This window comes from Desmodus rotundus, chromosome 5 (assembly GCF_022682495.2).
Source record: "Desmodus rotundus isolate HL8 chromosome 5, HLdesRot8A.1, whole genome shotgun sequence".
NCBI classification, from domain to species: domain Eukaryota; kingdom Metazoa; phylum Chordata; class Mammalia; order Chiroptera; family Phyllostomidae; genus Desmodus; species Desmodus rotundus.
In genome coordinates, this window is record NC_071391.1 from 107,603,927 (window position 1) to 107,624,402 (window position 20,476).

The following is a 20,476-nucleotide window of genomic DNA, read 5'->3' on the forward strand; positions in this document are numbered from 1 at the left end:
TATACACAGACTCCTTAAGGAGATTTGTGGACTATTTTTTAAAAAGGCTAAAGCAAGAACTTTTTGTTTCATAAAGCCGTATAGCCATTCTCACATGTCTTACCTCATCCCTATTGCCCTCGGAAATTCCGACTTCTTTTGCTTTTGGTCTGGTGGCTGCTAAAACCTGCTCCAGTTCATCCTTTTCAAATAAATTAGGCACTTCACCTGAGTTCAAGATATTATTTATATCTTCTAGGAACTCTTCTACTACAATCTGTAGAAGAAAGCAGAGAGATCATTGTAACTCATTTAACCTTTACCCTCTTCTACCTCCCCCACCCTCTTTCCCTCTTGTAATCAATATAGTGTTGTCTGTGTCTATGAGTTTTCTCCGTGCTTGGTCCCTTCACCTTTTCCACTCAGCCTTCTACTCCCTTCCCTTCTGACAGCTGTCAGTCTGTTCTCTATCTATGAGTCTTTCTATTTTGTTAGTTTATTTTGTTCATTAGATTCCACATATAAGTGAAATCGTGTGGTAATTGTCTTTCTCTGACTGGCTTATTTCACTTAGCATAATACTCATTAGGTCTATCCATGCTGTCATGAAAGGTAAGATTTCCTTCTTTTTAACAGTCCAGTTGTATTCTGTTATGAAAAGGTACCTCTGCTTTTTATCCACTTATCTACTGATGGGCACTTAGGATGCTTCCAAGTCTTGGTTGTTGTAAATAATGCTGCAATAAACATAGGGATGTGTATATTCTTTTGAGTTACTGTTTTGGGTTTCTTTGGATATATTCCCAGAGGTGGAATTTCTGGGTCTAAGGCAGTTCCATTTTTTATTTTTTTGAGGAAACTCCATAGTCTTTTCCACCGTGGCTGCACTAGTCTGCATTCCCACCAACAGTGCACTAGGGTTCCCTTTTCTCCACATCCTTGCCAATGCTGTTGTTGTTTTATTGATGACAGACATTCTTATAAGTGTGAGGTGGTATCTCATTGTGGTTTTAATTTGTAGTCCTCTGATGATTAGTATTACTTCTTTATAAATGTTCAGTAAAATTCACCAGTGAAGCCATCTGGTCCTAGGCTTTTCTTCACTGGGAGATTTTTGATCACTGTTTCCCTCTCTTTAGTAGTAATTTTTATGTTCAGATTTTCTATTTCTTCCTGATTCAGTCTTGGTAGGTAGTATTCTTTGAAGCCTTTTCCATTCCCATTTCTATAGGGTGTGTGCTTTGTTCATGTGTAGTTGTTCATAGTAGCTTCTTCTTAATTTTTGTATTTCTGTTGTATCAGTTTTAATGTCTCTTCCATTTATAATTTTCTTTTAAAAATGTTTATGTATTTATGTATGTATGTGTGTGTGTTTATTTTAGGGAAAGAGGAAGGGAGGGAGAAAGAGTGGGAGAGAAACATCAATGTGAAGGAGAAACATTGATTGGTTGCCTCTTGTAAGTACCTTGACAGGAGACCAAACTCCCAACCTAGGCATGTGCTCTGACTGCTAACTGAACCTGTGACCTTTTGCTTTGTGAGATGATGCCCAACCAAATGAGCCACACTGGTCAGGACTCATTTATACTTTTCTTTATTTGAGTCCTGTCTTTTATTTTTCTTGGTCAGTATAGCCAAAGGTTTGTTAATCTTTTCAAAGAATCAACTCTTAGTTTGGTTAATCTCTTCTATTGTTTTCCTGCTCTCTATTTTATTTATTTTTACCCTAATGTTTATTTGTTTTCTGCTGCTAACTTTGGGCTCAAGTTTGTTTTTTTTCTAGTTCCTTGAAGTGTAGAGTTAGGTTGTTTATTTTTTTGTTTCTTAGTATGTGTTTATTGGTATAAACTCTTAGAACTGTTTTTGCTGCATCCCATAAATTTGCTATATTTTATTTCCATTTTGTTTCTATGCTATTACAGTTGCCCCAATAATTCCCCCTTGGTCCCCCTCACCTGGTACCCCCATTCCCTCCAGCAATCTCCCCATATGTTCATGTCCATGGGTCATGCATATAAGTTCTTTGACTACACCATTTCCTATACTGTTCTTAGCCTCCCCCTGTCTATTTTGTACCTACCATTTATGCTTCTTATTCCCTGTACCTTTTCCCCCCATTCTACCACTGCCCCCTACCTACTGATAACCCTCCATGTGATCTCCATATCTATGATTCTGTTCCTGTTCTGTTTGTTTGCTTAGTTTGTTTTTTAGATTTAGTTGTTGATAGTTTTGAATTTCTTGCCATTTTAATGTTCATAGTTTTGAACTTTTTAAAATTATATATTTCCCTTTAACATTTCATATAATAATGGCTTGGTGATGATGAACTCCCTTAGTTTTACCTTGTCTGGGAAGCACTTTATCTGCCCTTCAATTCTAACTGATAGCTTTGCTGGATAGAATATCTAGTTTGTAGTTCCTTGCTTTTCATTACTTTGAATACTTCTGGCCAGTCCCTTCTAGCCTGCAAAGTTTCTTTTGAGAAATCAGCTGACAGTATTATGGGAACTCCTTTGTAGGTAACTCTTTGTTTTTATCTTGACCCTTGGCATTTTAGTTATGATGTGTCTTGGTGTGTTCCTCTTTGGGTCCAATTGTTTAGGACTCTCTGGACTTGTAGGTCTATTTCTTTCACCAAATTAGGGATGTTTTATTTCATTATTTTTTCAAATAAGTTTTCAGTTTCTTGCTCTTCTTCTCTTGCTGGGATCCCTATTATTCAGGTATTGTTACATTTGGAAATGTCCCAGAGGTTCCTTATATTATCCTTGTTTCTTTGAATTCTTTTTTCTTTTTGCTGTTCTGATTGAATGCTTTTTTTCTTCCTTATGTTCCAAATAATTGATTTGATTTTCAGCTTCATTCCCTCCACTGCTGGTTCCCTGTAGATTTTTATTTATTTCACTTAACTTATTTTAATTCACTTCATTTCTGCCTTGGTCTTTTTTATACTGTTGAAGTACCCAGTGAATTCCTTGATCATCCCAATAATCAGTGTTTTGAACTCTGCGTCTGATATATTGCTTATCTCCATTTTGTTTACGTTTTTTTTTTCTGGAGTTTTGTTCTGTTCTATCATTTGGGCCATGTTTCTTTGTCTCCTCATTTTGGCAGCCTCTCTGTGTATTAGGTAGAGCTGCTTTGACCCTTTTAGTATTGTGTTCTATTGTAGAAAAGGCACCTGTAAGTTGTATGGGGTGGAGCCTTAGGTAGTCACCAGGGGGTGCAACCCAGGTCAGTGCTCTGTGGCTCTATGTGCAGGAGGGTTGAGAGAGGGGACAATACTGCTGCCTGGCCTCTTGAGACTTGCCTGGGATGAAGCTGTCTCCCGGCACTCACCCATTTGCCAGACATTTCACTTCTTCCCTGTATGGCTCTGGTGCCCTTCCAGCTGTTGCCCTGCAGCTGAATTGCAGAGGGGGTGGGTCTGTGTAAGTCCTAAGACTGTCAAAGGCCCTTTAAGAGGAGTCTCCTGGGAATTCTGCAGTTTCTTCTGCTGCCCCAACCCCCAACCCCTACTTTTTAGTCAGAAGTTGTGGGGACTTATCTTCCTGACACTGGAACGCTGGGCTGGGTGGTCTGGTCTGGAGCTGGGATCCCTCACTCCCGAGGTATCCCTCCCAATTTTTATCCACCACACATGAATGTGGGACTGCCCATTCAGTCTTCATGCCTCTCCGTGCCTCTCCCCATCTCCATGCCTCTCCACCTCTCTGCGTGTCTCTACATCTTCACCCCTCCTTCCCGTCTGGATGAATGTGGATTTTTTAAATCCTTGGTTGTCAGACTTCCATAGAGCTCAATTTTCTGATGAATCTGGGTGACACTTGTTTTGTAGTCTAGTTTAAATTTTGCTGTAGGTGTGTGAGGAGGCAAAGCATGTTTACCTATGCCTCCATCTTCTAGATGCTTTTTAAATTACCCCTTAATTTCTTCTTTGTTTCATTGGCTGATCAGGAGAATGTTTTTTAATTTCCATGTTTTCATGCATTTTTCAGTTTTCCTCTTGTTATTGACTTTTAGTTTTATTTCATTGTGTCAGAGAAGATACTTTGCATGATTTCAATCTTCTTGAACTTGCTGACTTGTTTTTTGGCTTGATATATGGTCTATCTTATAAAATGTTCCATGTGTGTTTGAAAAGAATGTGTGTTCTTTCCCTGTTAGATATAACATTCTGCGTATGTGTGTTAAATAGATTTGATCTATCAGTGGTTTCCTTATTAATTCTCTTTCTGGATAATCTAGCCATTGGGAGAGTGGGGTATTCAAGTCCTCAATTATTACTGTATTACTGTTTATTTCTCTTTTAGCTATGTAATTTTGATTTGTATAATTTACTGGTCCATTTTTGGATGCATAAGTATGTATATTTACATAATCTCGATGGATTTATTCCTTTATCATGTGATGACTTTTTTTAAACCATTTTTAGTTTAAATACTACTTTGTCTGAGTATAGCTATCTCTTTTTTTGGATGCCATTACTTGAAATTATTTTTTCTATCTCTTCATCCTCAGTCTTTGTGTGTCTTCAAGGCTAAAGTGAGTCTCTTGCAGGTAGCATGTCTTGAATCTTGTTTTTGTTGTTGTTTTTAATCCACTTAGCCATTCTATGTCTATTGACTGGGGAATTTAAACCATTTATATTTAAGTAATTATTGAGAGATAAGAACCTACTATTGCTATTCTGTTAATTGTCTTCTGGATGTTTTATAGATACATTGTTCTTGTTTTGTATCCTGCTGGTTTTTGTGTGTTTTGATTCCTTTTGATATCAGTATGCTTTGACTTCTTTATCACGTTCTTTTGTGTAATCACTATAGGTCATTTCCTTGTGGTTACCACAAGGCTTACATAAAATTTTTAAAAATGATAACACTGTTTTCACCTGATAACAACTTAACTTCAATGGCATTAATAAACTTTATACTTTTAATTCTCCTCCCCTCACATTTTAGGTCATTGATGCTACAGTTTACATTTGTTTTAAATATTGTGTATACAATAACAAATTATTGTAGTTATGGTGATTTTTTGTATTTTTTTTACTTTTAAATTAGCATTGTAAATGAAATGTGTACCATCATTATCAAATTATAGATTCTAACTCTGACCCTATATTTACCATCATCAGTGAGTTTTGGATACATTTTTATGTTTTTATAATGTTAACTAGCATTTTTTTACTTCCACTCAAACAATTTTCCTTTAGCACCTTGTATGTTGGTCAAGTGGTAATGAACTTCCTCAGCTTCTGTTTGAGAAAGTATTTATCTCCACTCTTCATTTCAGAAAGACAGCTTTGTGGGGTTTAGAATTCATGGTCAATAACTTTTTCTTTTCAATATTTTGAATATATCATCCTATTCTCTCCTGTTCTGCAAAGTTTCTGTTGAGAAGTTCTCTGATCATCTCTTGGGGATCCCCTTGTGTGTAACTTGTCTCTGTTCTTTTGCTGTTTTAATAAATTTGTCTTTGCCAATTTATTATAATGTGCCTTAGTGTAACCCTATTCAGGTTTGTATTGTTTGGAATCCTTTGGGCCTCATGAATCTAGATGCCCATTTTTCTTCCCAGGTTGGAAAGCTTTCAGCTATTATTGCTTTAAATAAATTTTTTTTCTTCTTTTTGAATTCTTCTTCTGGAATTCCCACAACATGGATATTGTTTCTTTTCATTGTGTCTCCGAAGTCCTGTAGACTTTCTTCGCTCTTTTCTCTTGTTGCCTTCTCCAACTGGATAATTTCAAATGTCTTGTCTTATAAGTCACTGATTCTTTCTTCTACATGGTTGAGTCTGCTTTTGAAGCTCTCTTGAATCCTTCAGTTAATTTACTGTATTCTTCAGCTCCAGCATTTCTGTTTAGTTTTTTTTATGGTTTTTATTTCTTTATTGAACTTTTTGTTTTGTTCAGCATTATTTTCTTAATTTCACTTATCTCTCTGTGTGTTCTTGTAGTTTACTAAACTTCGTTAGGATGATGATTTTGAATTCATTTTCTGACAGATCTGGTTTTGGGGATTTATTAGTTTCCTTTGGCTTCAAGTCCAGAAGAGCTCTTTTTTTGCAGTCTTGATTCGAGCTGATCCACATCCCGAGTTCCCTGGCTGAAAGGTGTTACTGGCTTTGCTTGGTGGACAGTCAGTTTAGCCTGCCATACTCTCCACTCAAGCTTTACTGGGCTATACAGCTTTCTAGGTTTGCAGTCAGTCTTTCTGGTTGGAGAGGGCTGGGAGCTATACTCAGCAGTGGGCAGGGCTATGCCTCTGCTCCCCTGCTTGGGCAGGGTAGGGATGCAGACTAGGCTCCAGGGATGGAAAGGCTCTTTGTTTGAGGACATCCAATCAGACAGACCTGTGTCCTGCTGAGTTCTCTGTCAGACTGTGCCACTATCTTGGCTTTGCAGATGAGCAAAGATGCTGGTTGAAACTACTTGTATTCTGTGGGTGGGAACTTAATCTGCCAAGATCCAAGTGCTGATTGTTGCCAGTCCCCCCCACCTCCCATCACATTTCCAGTGGTCAAGCCCTGCAGATTCCCACGGCCTCCATGATGTGACTCTGGAGTGCGACTCCCAAGAAGTGCTCCACAATGCAGCATAACCTGGATGTCCACCTTGGGCTCTCTTTTCCCACTGGAGGAACTGTAGGCTCAGGGGAGACATCTTGGTGTGATGCTGCACCAGTCTGGGTGAGGGGCATTGAGGTCAGCATGTAGCCGCCCCGTTTACACTTCTAGTAAGTCTTTCCTTGTCTCTATGGTGCAAGGGGGTGATTCAGCCTCTTGCCCTTGTTCTAGGATTCTCTGAGTGGTGTCTTATCCATGAATAGTTGTTAGCTGTTTTGTGAGGGGGAGTAAAATTGGGAACAACTTATATCGCCACCTTGGTGATGTCCCTCTCTTTAATGTTGTTATAGTATTATTTTTCTGATATTGTTAAATCATTTATATGTATTCTCTTGTAGCCCTCTTAGCATCTTTAGAATATTTGTGGGGCAGTTTGTGGATCTCCATTTGTTTGGGGCCAGTCATTGGAAGTTTACTCTATTCCTTTGGTGGAATCATGTTTCCTGATTCTTCATGATCTCTGTAGCCTTATGCAGGTGTCTGTGTGTATGAGGAAGCAGTCCTCTCTTCCAAATTTTATGTGCTGACTTCGGTAAGGGAACACTTTCACCTGCAGTTAGGGACATGCTGGGGTATGCTGTGGCCACTGGTTTAGTAGTACAGCACAGGATGGCAAGTGTAGAGGTGTGTGGTGATACTGGGTCTGGGGTGATAGTGTTCTGTCTCTATGGTTCAGGCCGCTGGGGTGCATAGTTTCGACAATGATGTGTATCTAGCACTGCAGGAGGTCTGCAGTGGCTGAAAGGGTTGTTGGGGTCCTCAGTGGCACCCCTGAGTCCTGTGGCTAGGGACCAGGGCGGGCATTGGTGGCGGTCAGAGCCAGTCATGGGCACGTTTGACTATGGGTTATTTCTCATTTGTAAAAAATATTTACATATTCAGATATAAACTCACTGCATGTCACAGATGTTAAAAAGTTTTCCCATTTTATGATTATACTTAATCCCATATATAATGTTTTAAGAAGTAAAACGAACTTTAAAATATTTATGCATCAGCCCTGGCTGGTGTAGCTCAGTAGATTGAGCGTGGGCTGTGAAGCAAAGGGTCATGGGTTCAGTTCCCAGTCAGGGCACAAGCCTGGGTTGTAGGCCAGGTTGTCAGTGGGCCATGTGAGAGGCAACTACACACTGATGTTTCTCTCCCCCTCTTTCTCTCTTACTTTCCCTCTCTCTAAAAATAAATAAAATCTTAAAAAAATATTTATGCATCAGATCTATTGCTTTTATATTCCTTGGTTAATTTCTACAATGGCTTTTCCTTATTGTTAAAATATGCAAGTGTAGTAAAGATAGAAAATCCTTTACTAAGGAACAAATTTAAGATCAGTGAAAATGATTGTTGTAGACACATATGTAAATCCTATTTTAATTTTAAAGTTAATTTAACCGTAAAAAATAGCTGTTATTTTTTTCCTTTTCTTGAGTAAATCCTATTTCCCTAATTGATTTCACTTAAGAAATTACTCTTATATTTACCTCTACAGAAACAGTTTATTACCTTCTGCTATCTACATCCTTTCTCTCAAAGAAAAGTTAAAGCCTTTCTCATTCCCTTAACTTTTGGTCATATATACCTACTGAGAATTTAAAGGGGGACACAATAATTGGTAAGATAAATAAAAATGTGTTATAAAAGTCTTTTATAAGGTCTAAGATATTTGTTATCAGAGGTAACAAGTGCCTGAACTGCATCATACGAACTCTTCAAGCACGTACTAGATGTAACACTTGTACTTTCTTACTCTTACACTTTGGTTACTGAATAAGTACCTGTGTGTCCGTGAAGAGGAAAACCATATTCCTGTCATCTATACCAGCCAGTTTGTATAACTTCCTCAGGTCTTCATGAAAACTGTCATAATTATATCCCCGACTCAGTTCAATCTGCATACATTTGTAACCGCATATGTGAGCTGCAAGCCTCGTAAGAGACTGCTTTCCGGTGCCTCCTACTCCAACGAGCAGGGCGTTGCCTCTTTCCTGACGGATCATGCGGGCAATTCTGCAAGAAGCAAAGCAGAGAAAGATTTATTTCAAGTATACAGATGTGGCTTCTTGTCAGAGGGCCTGCCCCAGTGGGAAAGGCTGGTGGCCAGCCAAGTGTCAATCCTGAGCAAAAGGCCACAAGAAAGAGCAGGGTATTTCTGAGGTTTATAGTTGTTTTTCCTTGTGTCTATTTCTCCTCCATTTCCTATAGGCTGTTAGCCTTGGTCATGAAAATTTAGAGGAAAGTAAATCTCTTCATCCTTCTTCAAGGTGTAAAAGAATGTGTCAGGAGCCCTGGCTGATCTAGGCCATTACTTATGTTAACCATTATATTGGCAAGCCCAGATCTCCGTTTATAAGGATGAGCAAGAAAAAAATCATTAGACCTAGGAAAAGACACTGAAGTTCAGAAGGACAGATCAACACTAAATATCTAAAATGGATTTACTATAAGATATCAAAATTTTAGAAAATTTTCTGATTCATGTTAAATTTAAACAAAATTGAAATTGTGATATTAAAGTGAGCACTCAGAAGGGGGAATAAAATCCAAGTTTAGAAAAAATATTGAATGGAGATGAAAAAAATATGACCACCAAATTGAAAACCTTAATACAAAATGGGCCTTGCAATTAGGATACTGCAGAAAATTGAATAGGTGAAGTAAAAAACAAACTCAAGGAACTTACTTAGAACTCAGAGAAAAAAGGTTAATGATATTAAATAACAAGAGAAAATGGAAGATAAGGAGGGCAGACCTGGGAGAAACAGGTGGGATGCCAGCAAACAGACTAAAGGAATTACGGAAGGAGAGAAAAGAGGGGTACCACAGTGTCTGAAATAGAAGGAAAAAAACCAGCAGGGCTGAGCCCACACATCTGAAGATGTCTTTGAGGGTCAGGAAAAAAAACTCCCCAAAACAAAGAGGAGAGGCAAGATATTAAATATTTTCTAGGAGATATATAAGTATCAAATCAAATATGTGTGTATATGTATGTATGTGTCCATATATGTATCTATTTCATATGTGTAGACATAGATGAAGTAGAAATCTATATGTTAGACATAACTGAAAAATTTGTGAACATCTAAAAAGCAGACTTAATAGATTGTTACCAGAGGGACAGATTACTCCCTTTTCTGAGTGCTCACTTTAATATCACAATTTTCACTCTGTTTAAATTCTTGTTGTTAACATGAATCAGAAAGTTGTCTAAAATTTTGTTGAGAAGCCTCAGGCCTCTATTTTACAAGATGTCATTTCACAGTGCAGTAGTTACAGAAGGCAAACTATTGCTCAGAGAGCAAGCTATCTGCCGACCTGTATTAAAAGAGTCCTTGAAAATGTATATAGAAGTATGAATGAAATGTTAAAAACTCAAGAAAGGGGAAAAGATTTCAGTGTAAAAGTGTGCAGTATATATGAAAGTCGAGTCCATATACTATTATTAAGATGATAAAAAAGTAATGGTAATGTCAATACATTTTTCTTTAAAAAGATACAAATGTAAAACCAATTTCTTTTTATTTTTGAATTATTGTTGTTATCTACAATCTCAGAGTGAGTCATCAGAAAGTAAGAAGTCTTGGGAGAAATATAAAAGAGTTTTAATTTCTCTCTTTTATAGGAAGTTTATCTAGTTTTATTCATGATGCTGATAATTAGAGAAAACAAGTTTCAATTATTTGAAAAGGATAATGGCTCATTATATTTTTAAATTATGAGTAAAACATGGTCACCATTACTGGTGAGAGAAACCATTGCTGCCCCCAACCCCGCGTAAGCTCCCTCACGAGGCCCCGAGTGCTGGGCTGCTCTCTATGGGAACAGTGCATAGCACATAGTAGGGGCTCCATACATCTTTGCGAGATGAATTTATGTCATGAAACATAAAGAGGTTGCGTTAAAAACGAACAGAAAATCAATTAGGACGGCATAAATGTGGCTGTTGAAGCCATGTTTTAAAATAATATTTAATTAATTACACAGGATTGTAGAGGCAAATGTGTTAAAGGCACAATGTTTAACTCTATGTGCCATCATACGATTTTGAAAAAATACGTGCTTATGAATATATTTGGAAGCACCATACAATTTTAACAGTAGTTGTTTCTAGGTAAGGAGGCAGAATTGTAAGGAAAGCTTTTCTAAATTTCTGTACTGAGTGTGTTTACTATATGATCAGAAAAATAATATTTTTAAAAAGAAAACAAAGTAGATATATGTAGGCCTTATAGAAACTATAAAAATGCCTTCTTTATGAAATAGTCACATCATTAAAAAGATCTTGGTAATATGAATTTTTGGAAATAAAATTATATGAAAAAAGGAGACATTTGTTGTTCTAAATATAAAATTCACTACACTTTTTACCAAATAATCTGTATGGAAGTACTCAACTTCTAGACACCTTAAAAACTGTGACTTAGAGAACATGGGTGAAATAGTTGTAAGTGCCCTCATCTTTGGTGGCAAGGCCTGGGGGGGGGGTGGTGGAGCTGTGTAGCCTGAGCACCGGACAGGGGTCTATATAAGGACTGATCAGAAAATGCTCCTCCAGGACAAAGCACAGACTCGGAGGTCATTGTTGAAGATCTTCTCAAACAGAACCGAACATTCCAATCTGTCCCCACCCGCTTTGCACCCTCCCTGCCCCTCGGGCGTCTGCTCTTTCTCCTCCCTGACTGCCTTAGTGACACTGCTTTGTGTGCCGCAGGTGTCAGTGAACAATGGCCTGTGGGCCAAACCCTGCCCACTGACCATTGCTTTTTGTTTTGGGCTTTTTCTTTGAATTTTTAACTATGAGCTAAAAATGATTTTTAGATTTTTAAGTGGTTGACAAAAAAGTAATATGATGTATGAAAATCTTATGACATTCTAATATTAGCATCCATAAACAGAGTTTTATTGGAACATAGCCATGCTCATTCATTCACTTATTGAAGGTGGCTGCTTGTGTGTTAGAATGGCAGAGCCGAGTAGTTGCAACAGGGACAGCGTGACCTGCAGAGCCTAAAATATTTGTCGTCCGGCTCTTTACAAAAGAGGGTCGTGGGCTCCTTTCCCTTGCGTCCTTTGCCCACGCCTCCCGCAGAGCAGCGGAGACCCAGAGACACCATTTTCACTGCTCCATGTCTATCACAGTGCAGCAGTGTTCTACAGTGGAGGAAATCCTGAATACCACAAAATTTTTGTGCTTAATGTCACTCTTTTATTGCTTCATTTATTGTACATTATAGTAATTTGTTATTTTCATCTGAGATTATTGGAAACAAATGATTTGTCCATTCTGCTTCCAGGTTTTATTTTTTCTGTCAACTTACATATATCAGTGGATAGCCAACTCCCTCCATTCAAGAGTCCTCTAAAGTTACATTTTCTCGACTGTAGACGGAGGAGATGGCTCTCCTACGTAGTGCCTTATGTTTTCATTGAATTTATTGGTTTGCAAAACCATACAGGTTTCAAGTGTTCAACTCAGTAAAACACCATCTGCACACTGCGTCGTGTACCCATCACCCCAAGTAAAGTCTCTTTCTGTCCCCGTCCCCTCCTTTGCCCAACTCCAGCTAGCCCCCAGGGCCTTATATTTTAATAGAGAAATCTGTTCTATCATTCTTGTAATGTGGCGACCCCTTTGGGAGCATGTGATGGGTAAACTGCCTGGTGCAAATTGCCCTTTGAAAGCATAGGCCTGAAGTAAAAAAAAAAACATTTTCTCAGCTGGGAAGGACTTTATCCCGTTATCCTCTGGGGTGGGGGTGGCAGAGAACTTAAACTAAAATGTCATCAACAAATATAAATATAGTATCTGCTAAATCACTGAATATTTAGTAATTGCCCCAACACTCGTGCTCATAATAAAGCCTTGCCATTGCTAATCAGCAGTGGGTGTTTAAAAGCCCTTACTTAAGACAAATAAAAATTTGTTTTCTCTAATTCCTAACTACTGATCCTCTCTAGAAAAATAGAAAACACATCTATATCATTATTCACATGGCATCCTTTGAGTATCTGAAAACCAAATCTCCCCCATTCAACAAATGGCTTTTAATTTCCTCCTGTAATATTTTAAGTACATCTTGAGTAACCTGGAGATTTTCTTTCACAAAAGTAAGAAAGATTATAAATACAATTAAGCTGACTTCGCCTATCATCTAGTCTATTCTCCAGGAAGTTTCTCAGACTAGAGTGCTGCTGTTATGTTTTTCTTTCAGGCCAAGGGCCTGTCTTAACTATGATATAAAAGTTGTTAGGAGATAGCGTGTGGGTATGTTGGGAGGGGGACAGATGGGGAGCAAATGGTGCTTTGACAACCTAGTGACAAACTGTTGTATAACACCGGAGCTGTGACAAACATAGATTCTTGAATTAGAGTTAAACAGCAGAAATATAGGAAAGTTGAGAGACTTGGTTTGCTTATTGTTTATTAAAAAAAATCCTGGGGATTTAATTGTCAGTCTTAACAAGGTCCAACATTAAAATGTAGTTGAGAAGGAAAAAAAACAAAGCCATTAAAATCTTGCTGCAGTACTAGACCCTGGGAAATCTTATCCTTGCCCACATTTTGCACTGCTTATCCCACAGAGTATGTTATCAAATCTGGGTATTGCATTCTGAGTGGAACAATGAAAAATGATAAATTGCTCAGTATGTTGAAGGGTGGAAATAATCTCTACCAGGCAATGGTGAAAGATGGGATAACTATGCCTGGAGAAGATAAAACTAAGAGGAGGCTGGTTATGATTTGCAAGTATTTGGAGGACTGTTATGAAAAAGGGTAGATTCATTTTAGGTGGGAGGCACCTGTGGCAGAGTTAGAGTCGAAGCCCTGGATGCAATCTCAAGCCTACCACTCACTGGCTAGAGGACTTTTGAACAACTTCCTAGTTTCTCTATGGAACATGGTATTGTCCAAATATGGCTGCAAAATGTTCCTAGTCCTAATTGGTCTTTGACCCTATCAAGAGTCTCTGACACTTTCTTGTGAACCTGGATGGACCTGTATGACTCTGCTGACTAACAGAACACAGTAGAAGTGAAGCCATGTGACTTCAAAGGCTAATTTGTGAAAGGCCATTTGGAGTCTGCCTGGACTGCAGATATTCAGACTAGATACCTAGGTGTCAGAGATGTCCCTCAAAGCAGCGATCCCCAACCCCAAGGCCCCAGACCAATACCGGTCTGTGGCCTATTAGGAACGGGCCACACAGCAGGAGGTGAGTGGCAGGCGGGCGAGTGAGTGAAGCTACATCTGTATGTACAGCCGCTCCCCATTGCTTGCATTACTGCCTGAGCTTCACCCCCTGTCAGATCAGCTGTAGCATTAGATTCTCATAGGAGCGCAAATCCTACTGTGAACTGCGCATGCGAGGGATCTAGGTTCTAGGTTGCATGCTTCTTGTGAGAATATAATGCCTGATGATCTGAGGTGGAGCTGAGGATGTGATGTTAGTGCTGGGGAGCGGCTGCAAATACAGATTATCATTAGCAGAGAGGTTTGGCCACACAGAGACCGGAATAAATCAACTGTTTGCAGACTCATATCCAAATCCTAACAGTGAGTGGCAAGTGACAAGCTGCATCTGGTGGCAGGTTTTATAGTGGCAAGTGAGTTGATGTATTTCATTGGCACAGCTGCGTCTGGTGGCAGGCTTTAAGTCATAATCCGACACTTTAATCTGCACGTGGCCTGCCCATTATTTTATTTACCACTTCTGTCCACGCCTCTTTTCCATACTGTGCACTTGTCTCAGTCACAGTGTTGGGAAGCCCACATGCTAACCCTAGCCAAAATGAGTGAAAAACAAAGATCACTGGAGAGCTTCCTTGAAAAGGGGGAAAGACACAATAATAGCACAAAAGAAGACTCTAAGACTGCCAACAAAAAGAAAGCTGAATTTAAAAGAAAATGCGAAGAGTTCTATTATGGGTTCATTGCAACACGTGACTCACATTCTCCAAGCCCACTTTGTGCAATGTGTGGTGCTGGCTATCCAGCGAAGCCATGGAACCTTCAAGAATGCTTCACCACATGGATACCAAGCACCCTGCATTAAAAGACAGGCTTTTGGAATTTTTCAAAAGGAAAAAAACGTGAACACGAAGAACAGAAGCAATTACTGAAGGCCACCCCTTCATCAAATGCATCTGCACTGAGAGCATCATTCTTAGTGGCTAAACACAGTGCTAAGCTAAGGAACCCTTTACTATTGGTAAAGAGCTGGTCCTGCCTGCTGCCAAGGACATTTGTCGTGAACTTTTAGGAGAAGCTGTGGTTCAAAAGGTGGCATGTGTTCCTCTTTCGGCGAGCACCACAACCAGATGAACTGATGAAATAGCAGAGGATATGGAGGCACAATTGTTATAGGGGATTAATGGGCCACCGTGGTACGCATTTAGGTATGTTGACAGCAAGGCAAAAATACTTGTTTTGTGTGATATATTTTTCAGGAGGATGTGCATAAGGATATGTTATGTGCATCTTTGTTGCCAACCAACACCACAGCTGCAGAATTATTCAAGTCTTTGATATCAGGAAAACTGAATCGGTCATTTTGTGTCGGTATATGCACAGACAGAGCAGCTGCTGTGACTGGATGGCTTTCTGGTTTCAACACTCAGGTCAAAGAGGTCGCTTCTGAATGGGAGTCTACGCGCTGTGTCATCCATAGAGAAATGCTGGCTAGCTGAAAAATGTCACCTGAACTTAACAATGTTTTGCAGGATGTGATTAAAGTTATCAACCACATTAAAATACATGCCCTTAACTCATGTCTGTTCACGCAGCACTGTGAGGAGACAGACGCAGAACACACGCATCTTACACACAGACGCGAGATGCCTTTCTAAAGGGAGATCACTGGCCAGAGTTTTTGAGTTATGAGAGCTGCTCCAGAGACTTCTTTTAGAAAACTGTCACCACTGACAGCACATTTCAGTGTCACAGAATGGGTTGCAAAACTTGCTTACATGTGTGACATATTCAACCTGCTCATCAAACTCAATCTGTCACTTCAGGGGAGAATCACAGCTGTGCTCAAGTTGGCAGAGAAAGTGGCTGCATTCAAAGCTGAACTGGCATTATGGGGGTGACAAGTGAACATTGGAATTTTTGACATGTTTCAAACAGTAGAGAATTTGAGAGGCTGAGCCAGGGCCTTCTCTCTCCCAGCTGGGGCATGACCGCCTATCTCAGCTTTCAAAAGAGTGTGAGCATTGCTTCCCAACCACAAAAGACCCTGAACTGGGAAGGAATGGATCTGTGACCCATTTGTCAATAAGCCAGGGGAATCGACTTTGTGCTAGAAGAGGATCAACTGCTTGAGGTCACAAATGACGGTGGCCTTAAAAGTATGTTTGAGATGACTTCAAATCTCCGTATGTTCTGGGTTAAAGTCAAGGCAGAATATCCTGATATTGCCACAAAAGCACTGAAAAGCCTGCTTCCATTCCCAACATCCTATCTTTGTGATGCAGGGTTTTCTGCAGTGACAGCAACCAAAACGAGATTACAGAGCAGACTGGACATAAGCAACATGCTTTGGGTGTCACTGTCTCCCATCACCCTCACATGGGACTGTCTAGTCGCAGGAGAACAAGCTCAGGGCTCCTACTGATTCCGCATTATGGTGAGTTGCATAATTATTTCCTTATATCCCAATGTAATAATAATAGAAAAAAAGTGTGTAATAAATGTAATGCACTTGAATCATCCCAAAACCATGCTCCCCACCCTTAGTCCATGGAAGAATTGTCTTCCACAAAACCAGCCCCTGGTACCAAAATGGCTGGGGACCGCTGCCTCAAAGGATACTTGCAATGGATGAAAGTCAGACTCATAAGCAGATGGAATCTATGATCCTGCATTCAACTTGTTTTTCTATAATCTTGAACCCCCCCTTCTCTAGGCATGCATATAATCAGCCTTGTTACACTGTACATGCATCTCTGTGAATGTCTTAGACCCTTTCTTGTAATGATCCAGGGCATTTAAAACAGGAAGAAAACAATCTGCTAAGATTTAGCAAAAATAGTAACCCTGAGGGGATTCCACAGAAAGTTCATGCATTTATATTTAAAATATTTCAAAAACAAATTTAGCAAGGTTTGCTATAGACCTTTGTCTTTCTAGTAATCTGTGTAAAGTACTTTGTACAACTTAATCTTACCTTTTAATGTAAAAGAAATTAGATCAATGCGTTATTGGGCATCTTACAGCACTATACCTTGAGACGTGTTCTATAGCATCCTGGAAGAACACCAACTTTACTTCTTTGGGATTTATAAGGTTATAATCATCGAGATAGTCCTGTAGAACATTTGCAATTTTCTCCATATCATGCATGTCGTCATAAATCCGATCAGACTTATCTGCTCCAAACTATGAGATGATTTATAGGAGAAGAAACAAGTTGAATCAATTCTGAGAGTATTTATATATATATATGAAACATACATGACCTTAGGAGGGAACATTATCTTATCTATGTTGCTATTTAATCATCTGCTTACATATACGCTGGGAGGGCTTTCAAAACAAGGGAATTGGGACAAATGAAGCACAGATTTTCATGGAAAAGTGAAAGTCCACTTCATCTAACTTTTTCAAGTGGTACATTTTAATTTCAATTTTGTTTGCAATAAAATTTACACAGGAGCCCAGAGATAGGTTTTATATTGTTCTTACTTACCTTATGCTGGTTTCATAATTTTGCTCTTAGGCTGTTGACATCAGAAAAACCAAATGGGTTCAAAATCATGCATGCAGACTGCTATGGTTTTAAAAAATCATGTCAGAATTACATATGGTTTTTACACAGCAGCCATCTAATTAAACACATCAGTGAGGATGAAATGCAGAATAGGCCGTAGGGAGCTGAGGAATGTTTGGGCCTATTGATGATGCCTGTTCTCTGCGGTAGCAACCACCCTGCGGGGAGTTTTATTTGGAAACTTTAACTACAATGCATGTGGGCAATGCAAGAAGAGCCTGTCTTTTCCTTTGCTTTATTCCCCCATTTGATCATGATGTCACTGGAAACACACAGGAAATATAATCACCATCTGAAAGCACATTTTGGACTTTGTGTTTGATAAAATAAATTGTTTATGTTTTTCATTTGTCAGGGTTTAGCAGAGGGGCAAGGCATCGCATGCATACACTATGGAGACGAGGCCATTCCTGTGTTTCATCAGCATTGACAGAGAGCCTGGTTCGTACCTAGCTCTGTGCAGGGATTTAGGGTGAGGAGAGCAGACATGGCTCTTCCCTCTCCCAGACACTAGGAATGTTGAACCCAAATAAGAGTCAACTTGTAAAACAAGACATCTGTCTGTCAACAATGATAGGGTGGTTAGATGGAAGACTTATTCTAGGCAGGTTGAGAGGGTAGAATTAGGGCCCAGGTGTGGATGTTATTGGAGTGACAGATGAGGAACGGAATACAAGGAAAATTTTGCTGAAGAGGGCAGCACTGCTAACCAATGAGCTTCCCATTGCCGGAAGCATCGGAGTGAAGGCTGCACAGGCACCTGCGGTTTGGTAAGGGGCAGTCCAGTGCTGAGTTTAGAGACTAAATCTCCTTACAGATTGATACCTGATGGGTCTCTGATTCAAACTGTTATCAAAATGAATGTAACTGGATCAGGAGTCAGCAATATTTTTCTTTAAAGGACCAGATAGTAAATATTTTAGGCTTTGCAGACCTCATAATCTGTACTCTGCCTTGTAATGCTAAAGCAACCACGTAAATAGCACACAGTCAAGTGGAATTTCATGGCTGTGTTCCTACAGAACTTCATTTACAAAAGTAGGCAGAAGGCAGACTTGGACTGTAAGCCATAGTTTGCTGGTCCCTCGTCTGCATCTTGAATCTTCACACGTGCAAAGTTCCTGTAGAATGTGAACCTGAACTTTGTGATCTTCAAATTATAAGGATTATAATTGTAATATTCATATCATTATAATCTTCAAATGTAGTCATTAGAACATACTTGCCTTAATGAAATCTCCAAATATGATGGGCTTAGTCAAAAAATACTCCAGGCTAATTGCAATTCCAAAATGTTTGTCTGTTCAAAAACCGAAATCAATTTTAATGTAATGAAAAGATTAAATCTAGTATTTTAATAATAAATATACAGGATAATATTAGCTTTTACTGTACTTAGAAGCCTTAAGTACTATAAATAAAACTGAGAGAAAGCCATGTTAATACTGCACCGCTTTAGTTTGGTTGATGGTCTCCCAGATTTAAAATTAAGCATACCTAATATTAATAAGCATTTTATTAACAGATATTGAATACATATTAATAAGAAATACTCTAGAAATATCCTGGCTTCTTATCAGACAAAATGCTGTTTCTCCTATATTCTCTCCTCTACTTAAAATTCTATACTGAATTTAAAATATTAACCCTTCTTGAATTTCAATACAATTAGTTTTATAATATTTCATATATTTATATGAGTCATTGAAGAAAAAAACTTTTACTTAGGCATGACTAAAATTCACTTTGCTTTACCCTGTATAAACTCATTTTAATTTTCCTTTATAGAAGCCACATTGCTTTTCTACTAAAAAAAAAAAGAGCTAAATAAAGATTGATATTTACTGGCCATTTCCGTCAAAATAGCATGGAAATAGTGCTTATCTTCATTATTAATCAGCCGATCATGGAAGACCCTTTGACATTCATGGCAAAAGAGTCTAAATATCTGCATTTCTTCTCTTATCGTCCCTGGATCACACTGGAGTATACCTGTTTTTGAGAAAAAAGAAAAAGCAAATTCTACATTTGCGGAATATATGGTATTAGTTTTATGAACCAGAAGATCCTTAAGCCCAATGTTATCCCCACACTACCGGCAATGGATGTTTCCCAGTGGATATGCACATAGAGTAACAGTGACCTCATTTTTTGAAAGCAAAACCGATTACCCGACAACATGTTTTTTCTTGCTTTGTGCTGTTTCTTTACTTGACCGTGTGACACGGCAGACTTCACAGTGTAAGCAGTATTCCTGTCACTACTGCATCCCGTTGTAGTACGTTACGTGAAGAGTGCCATCTTTAACGTGCATATTTTCATCCAGCAACTGCCCCTCCACCCCTAACCTTTAAACTGTTTTCAAAATATCAATTTCCTCTCTTAACCTTCTTCTATGTTCCGTCCTCATCAGATGCCCCTGGTCCTTTGGGCTTCTGCTTAAATTTTTCCGAGTACTCTTTGTATTCGTATAAATTGTAACTGCAAACACAGTTCTAATAATTTCAAGTTACAATGAAAGCAGTGATGTAAAGAAATCCAGGAAGTGTTCGTTCTCCACTGGGTCCTTCACATGGGGCTCCTTCCCGTGTGCAGAGGAGGCTGGGTGACCTCTGCCATGTGTGCGGGTACACACGGCTGGCAGAAGGCACTATACAACGTAGCTGGTGCCATTCATGCTGCTTTGGGTAATGGGGGATCTCTATAGATAATGTTACATTGTTTTTTGCAGCTCACATTGTGTGCATGTGTATATATGTGATATATGTGATTTTATGTTCCTTGAAATGGTTAAAGGTTTAATTATTCTCAGCTAATATTTGTAAAATAAGAGCATTTCCAGGACATTTTGATAAAATGTGAGGACAAGGGAAAAGATATTCAAGATTGTAATTATTTTGATACTTCTTGGATACTTTATGATTTCGTCGGAGATAAAATGCATCCTGAACTTTGAGGCTCAGAAATTACCTAAAAAATAAGTTGAAAGACAATGGGGAAGAATGATAAATAAATGACTAGATTAGACAACGTCTGAGGACCAGGGAGTGAGTCCAAAGCAATTCACTAAAGAAACAAAGCCAGGCTCCAGTGTTTTCTAG

General features: G+C 38.9%; 1 protein-coding gene across 1 annotated transcript in view; it reads right to left on the reverse strand.

Annotated features, from left to right (window-relative positions):
- DNAH6 (dynein axonemal heavy chain 6) overlaps positions 1 to 20,476 on the reverse strand; it is a 241,862-nt gene that overhangs the window by 91,374 nt on the left and 130,012 nt on the right. Inside the window, exons 43-47 of the mRNA XM_045193849.3 lie at positions 19,221 to 19,367; positions 18,602 to 18,675; positions 16,830 to 16,984; positions 8,385 to 8,616; positions 104 to 256 (exon numbers count right to left, since the gene is read on the reverse strand). Coding sequence (XP_045049784.2) covers positions 104 to 256; positions 8,385 to 8,616; positions 16,830 to 16,984; positions 18,602 to 18,675; positions 19,221 to 19,367 — 761 coding nt within the window. The remainder of the gene's footprint in view (positions 1 to 103; positions 257 to 8,384; positions 8,617 to 16,829; positions 16,985 to 18,601; positions 18,676 to 19,220; positions 19,368 to 20,476) is intronic.